This window comes from Gossypium arboreum, chromosome 13 (genome assembly GCF_025698485.1).
Source record: "Gossypium arboreum isolate Shixiya-1 chromosome 13, ASM2569848v2, whole genome shotgun sequence".
In the NCBI taxonomy this organism is placed as follows: Eukaryota; Viridiplantae; Streptophyta; class Magnoliopsida; order Malvales; family Malvaceae; genus Gossypium; species Gossypium arboreum.
In genome coordinates this window covers 92,404,257-92,410,156 of record NC_069082.1, presented here as the reverse complement: position 1 = coordinate 92,410,156, position 5,900 = coordinate 92,404,257, and the positions used below count along the sequence as shown (strand labels likewise).

Sequence of the window (5,900 nt, the reverse complement as noted above, 5' to 3'; positions counted from 1 at the left end):
AAAAGGATTAAAATATTAAAAGCTTATACTAATCCTACATATGAATATTGGGTAACATGGATTGAAACACGCCAAAACTATCAAAACACATAAAAAAAAAATTAATAAAAAAGGTTGGAAAAATGGTATGATTGCCGTTATTAACCATTCATAATTTTTCATTAAACTAAAAATAAAAACATAAAAAATAATGTTAAAAGAAAAGTTTAAAATTAGTCCATCATTTTCTCACTTGAAAAAACAAAAACAATGAAGCTCTCTCATAACCGAGAGGCTCGGAACCAGGTTGGGTGTGCATACCTTTTCCCCTTAATATTTGAGGGAAACAAACTGTGAGGAAAACAGAGAAAGACAGATAGAGAAAAATGAGAGAAAATCTTTTAAACCCTCCCAGTTTTTCTCTATCTGTTTTTCTTCTTAGATAGATTCAATACCAGCACTAACAAAATTTTGAAAATAGGAAGAAAGAACAAAACCAAAAAAAAAAAACAGATTTTTTCGTTCTCTGTTTTTATTATCCTCTGTTTCTTGACAGTCTTGACAGAGCTTTTCATCACACAAAAGATTCAAATTATATATTTCTTTTTTTGGTTTTTCAAGATTTGGGTGTTCATGTTTACTGTAAAGAAATTTTTATTTTGAATTGGTTCTGTAAAAATCTTTAGATTTTTTTTATTCAACGGCTTGTTTTTTTTAGAAAAAAATGGCAACAGAAACGAATTTACAAGTCTCTGTAAAATCTATTTTCGAAGATGTTCTTCAACAGCAAGGAGCTCGATCATGCAACATTTATCTGGATTCGAGAAAATCCGATGAATCTTGTAATAATCTAATTGTTTTTTTCCCTCTCTTCTGCTCTGTTTTTGATTGAATTATCAATGGTTTTCTTTTATTTGTGTATTTCTTTTATCAATTATTGTGGCATAAACGTTCTTGAGTTTTCTTTCATGATTATCAGTCTTTTATGTTTCTTCCTTGTTTTTGATTAAATTTAAGTTTCATATTTTATGATTATTATGTTAAGAGATTCAATCAGAAAATGGGAATTCCCTTTTACGTACCAAAGGATGGATTCGTTGAAACTACCTGTTCTTGGTTGATTTCCATGAGCTTTTGTTCTAAAATCATGGCCATTGTTATATTTGTGAAGCTTTAAGAAGATATGAAGCTGCTGGGTGGCTGAGAAGAACAGTTGGTGTGGTTGGGGGCAAAGATTTACCAGCTGAACCTTCTGAGGAAGAATTTATGCACGGATTGCGAAGTGGCATAATCCTTTGCAATGTTCTTAACAAGGTTCAACCTGGATCAGTGCCAAAGGTATATAGTTCCAGCAACAATTTTCCCTGAAAGTTTTACATTTTCTTGGTTAACTTGCCTACCCAAATTCCTTTTTTTTTTTTTTTTTTGTTTTTAAATTATAGGTAGTTGAAGGAGCTTGTGATTCTGTTATTCTTTCTGATGGGGCTGCTTTCTCAGCATATCAGTACTTTGAAAATGTGAGAAACTTCCGTGTAGCTATTCAAGAAATGGGGCTTCCAACTTTTGAGACCTCTGATTTGGAACAGGTTAGAACTCGTGCTCGACATCCGTGTTCAATGCATATTGAAACACCGATATGGAGATATGATCCTCCAATCATACTCACTCAAAATGAGGGTTCTTGATTGAATTTCTTTTTGCAGGGTGGGAAATCTTCAAGGGTAGTGAACTGTGTTCTAGCATTAAAGTCGTACAGTGAATGGAAACAAAGTGGTAGAATTGGTACATGGAAATACTCTGCAAATTCAAAACCCGCAGGTTTCGGGATAGCCAAGTCCCTCTCAAGAAAAAGAAGTGAATCCCTGAATTCCAGTTTTAGTGAGAAATCTTTGGATAGCTTTTGTAGTGACCAATCAGACTCCATTGAAGCAGTTAGTGAGCTTTTCTCTTTTCATTTTCATGCTACTTCATTTATTTCATCTAACATCTAATCCAATACCTCCTTTTCACTCTTATCTTCAGGGCTCTGGAAGTTCTTTTGGGATTCTAGTTCGTGCAGCTCTTTCGGATAAGAAACAGGAAGAGATTCCAATGGTAAGATCCTTGTGCTGTAAACCCTTTTGGGGGATCGAATCCATGTGTTGTAAAACTCTTTTGGTTAATAACAGATTGTGGAATCTATGATCAATAAACTATCGGAAGAGTTGGAGAGTCGCTTGGCAAGCCACAAGGAGCTGGTAAGAAGCTTTTAATTCTTCACAACACTTGAAAGATTGTTAGTGTGATCTCAAATAAACATGTTTTTGGTAATTTGACAGATTAAAATTACTGCAAAAGCTATGGAAGAATCAGCAACTGGTCATTCTCTTTCGCAAACAGCTTCATGTGATGACAAGGTAGGCCGAATGATTTGCTTCATGTGATTATCTTGTAAATGTGTCGGAATAATTTAAATAATGTAATGGTGAAGGCTGAAGGGGTTGAAGTAAAGGCCTCCTCAGCTGAGGAAATGGTTGGAGATGAATCATCATCAATCGCGTCAGAAAGAAAGGAACTTTACGATTACAAGTCCGATGCTAATGAAGAGCCGATGCAACATGTTTTGAAACTGCACGCATTGGTTGAACGACAACGACGAGATATTCAGGTAATTTGCAATTAGCATTGGTTCAAGTTACAAAAATTTCCATGATCTTCAACAAGGAAGCTGTAGTTGATTTATCTGTACCTCTAGGAACTGAAGCATTGTCTTTGTTCAACAAAAACCTGTATGCAAGTTCTGCAGATGACATACCAAGAAGATGTTTTCAATCTAGGTATAAACTTGAGTTCGCCTGTTCTTCAAATTAAGATGTAATAATTTCTCATTCTAGCTTCTTTTAATAGGTAAACACTTATGTAGTCTTGCTAATGCGGCTTCGGGATATCAAAGAGTTCTGGAAGAAAACCGAAAGTTATACAACCAAGTGCAGGACTTGAAAGGTAGCAGTCTTAAACAGTGGCAACGTTTGATTGAGTGAATATATCAGATTCAAATGAAAATCTCAATTGCATTTGTTCCAGGGAATATAAGAGTGTACTGCAGGGTAAGGCCGTTCAAGCCCGGGCAATCCAACACTTTAAGTTCAGTAGATCACATGGATGAAAGAACTATAACAATTCTTACACATTCGAAAAATGGAAAAGAAGCAAGGAAAGCATTCACTTTTAACAAAGTATTCGGCCCATCTGTAACCCAAGGTTAGAGATTCAAAATGGAGTTGTGTTTTAGCTATGATTTTTTATCCATGTCGAATGTCAATCTTTTGCAGCCTGCAAGACTTTCCTGACATGAACTCTCGTTGCCCGCAGCTGAGGTTTTCTCCGACATGCAACCTTTGGTTCGATCTGTTCTCGATGGTTATAATGTTTGTATATTTGCTTATGGCCAAACTGGATCAGGGAAGACTCACACCATGGTAAGAGATGCATCATCTTTTCACTGCACTGATAATCTATGTTACTCGGACTAAGAGTTTATGCTAATTCATCCCATTGATGAATCCAGACAGGCCCAAAGGAGCTTACCGAAGAAGGTTTAGGTGTAAACTACAGGGCATTGAGTGATCTATTTCATATCTCAAACCAGAGGAAAGAAACCATTTCCTATGATATTTCAGTGCAAATGCTTGAAATTTACAATGAGCAAGTCAGGGATCTCCTTTCAGCTGATGGTGTAAATAAGAGATATCCTTTATATCAAACAAATAAATCTTGTTTATTGTGATTCATACACTTTTTTCTTTTAATAATTTTCTTTAACTCGTACCCACATTAGAAATCCGAAACAGCTCGCAAAATGGGATTAATGTACCTGATGCCAACCTTGTGCCTGTATCATTAACATCCGATGTCATAAATTTGATGAGCATTGGGCATAAAAACCGTTCAGTTTGCTCCACGGCGTTAAATGACCGGAGTAGTCGATCTCACAGGTACTATTGACGGTCTAAAGCATGAAGTTATGCTCTAAAATGCATGCAGCTAAGTTTCTAATGCCGCCTTCAAAACTGCAGCTGCTTGACAGTTCATGTACAAGGAAGAGACCTCACTTCAGGGAACATTCTTCGGGGCTCTATGCATCTGGTTGACCTTGCAGGAAGTGAAAGGGTGGATAAATCTGAGGTGGTCGGGAATAGATTAAAAGAAGCGCAACACATCAACAAATCTCTTTCGGCTTTAGGAGATGTGATCTCTTCTCTTGCATCAAGAAGTTCACATGTTCCTTATAGAAACAGTAAACTTACTCAATTGCTTCAAGATTCACTTGGTAAGAAGATGATTATCCAAAACCCTTCAACCAAAAAACTGTACCGTATTTGTAATTGCTGAATCATGCTATTGGTCTGAATCTGTCAGGAGGACAAGCCAAGACACTGATGTTTGTTCACATTGCTCCTGAGTATGAAGCTCTTGGAGAAACAATCAGTACCCTTAAATTTGCAGAAAGGGTTGCCACTGTCGAGCTTGGTGCTGCTAAAGTGAACAAAGATAGCGGAGAAGTGAAAGAGCTTAAAGAACAGGTTTCTTCCGGCCTATTGCAACCAAACCAAACCAAACATGTGCTTATATTTACTCATTATTAGTTTAGCAAACATTGTTTCACCTTGTTTGCCACCTTTTCTCAACTGTTTTCAGATAGCTAGTCTTAAAGCAGCCTTAGCTAGAAAGGAAGGAGATCCTGAGAACCTGCCTGGTAGTCCAGAAAGAAATAGATCAAAGCTTGGATCATCCCCTTCTTTTCTTAAATGGAAGAGCTTAAGTGATCTGTCTTGCAGCACCGTTAACACTGAGGTATAGTTTGAATGCCATTCGTAGGCCATTTTCTGTTTGTTTATCTCCAACATGATATCTGAACCTGACTCTGCTGATTCAGTATGAGTCTTCATCGACATCTAGAAGAGACAGTTTGGAGTCTCGAGAGACGTTAGTGAATCCATCGCATTGGCAACCTCTTGGCAGTCCACTTTCTTCAAGTTTTACGAACGAAGATGACAGAGATTCGGAGGCATCCGGTGATTGGGTGGATAAAGTCATGGTGAACAAGCATGACAACATGTCAACAAGGCCGGGTAAAGAAGTAAACAATGGCCAAAAACTGTCTGACAAGTTCTATCAGAGTTATATTCCTGATCCTACAAAGATATACCCTGAACATAGCTTGCACAAAATGACTACAAACAAAAAGGGCAACCGAGACTTTGATGATGACTCCGATCGTGAATCTGTAACCAGTGATTGTTCGGAATCAGATTCGGTTTCATCCAGCATTCCTAAAATCACGAGTAGTCCGAACATGTTTGCATCTAAACAGAAGAAACCGCAATCCAAGACGACAGCAAAGAGCACCGAAATCAGGTAAGCTTTCATGCTGATAACTCACTGCCATTTTCTTACATTAGGCCTTGAGTGTTCATTTTTCTTGGTTTCCACTCAGGAGTTCAATTCCGTCACTAATACCTTCGCCATCATCAATGCGCAAATCTCCCAGTGGAGTGAATCCGAATTTGCAAAAGGGAAAACGGAAAACCGGACTTAGCAAGTGATATAAACTAAAATGATGAGAAGGAACTAAGCTTCCTCATTGTTTCTTCTTTGTGTGTTATTGCTTTTCTTGTGTATCTATGGATTAGTTGCAGTGAGGAGAGGTTCAGTCACATGTATGAAATTAGAGGCAAAAATTTCCAGTGTTTAGTGGTGGTAAAAATCATATATGATGATCCATTTTCTTTATTTGTGTTGGATGAAATGGGTGTGGACTTTGGGAAATCTTTGCCTTTTCCCCCTTCAAATTGCGCTTCTTTGTTTATATAAGAACAGAAGGGAAGATTTGTATTATATTCGGTACATAGTTTCTCTCATTATTTTGGTTGTATACAACT

The 5,900-nt window shown here is 37.2% G+C and overlaps 1 protein-coding gene across 1 annotated transcript; it reads left to right on the top strand.

Annotated features, from left to right (window-relative positions):
• The first annotated feature begins 221 nt into the window (after positions 1-221).
• LOC108462570 (kinesin-like protein KIN-14G) lies at positions 222-5,787 on the top strand. The gene is made up of 19 exons (XM_053024738.1): positions 222-821; positions 1,151-1,317; positions 1,422-1,565; positions 1,683-1,910; positions 2,002-2,073; positions 2,148-2,216; positions 2,298-2,375; positions 2,450-2,626; positions 2,714-2,795; positions 2,866-2,961; positions 3,043-3,219; positions 3,331-3,437; positions 3,527-3,705; positions 3,792-3,953; positions 4,035-4,288; positions 4,378-4,541; positions 4,657-4,812; positions 4,895-5,376; positions 5,456-5,787. The coding sequence occupies exons 1-19, from the start codon at positions 704-706 to the stop codon at positions 5,562-5,564; spliced, it is 3,021 nt and encodes a 1,006-aa protein (XP_052880698.1). The 5' UTR covers positions 222-703; the 3' UTR covers positions 5,565-5,787.
• The last annotated feature ends 113 nt before the right edge of the window (positions 5,788-5,900 follow it).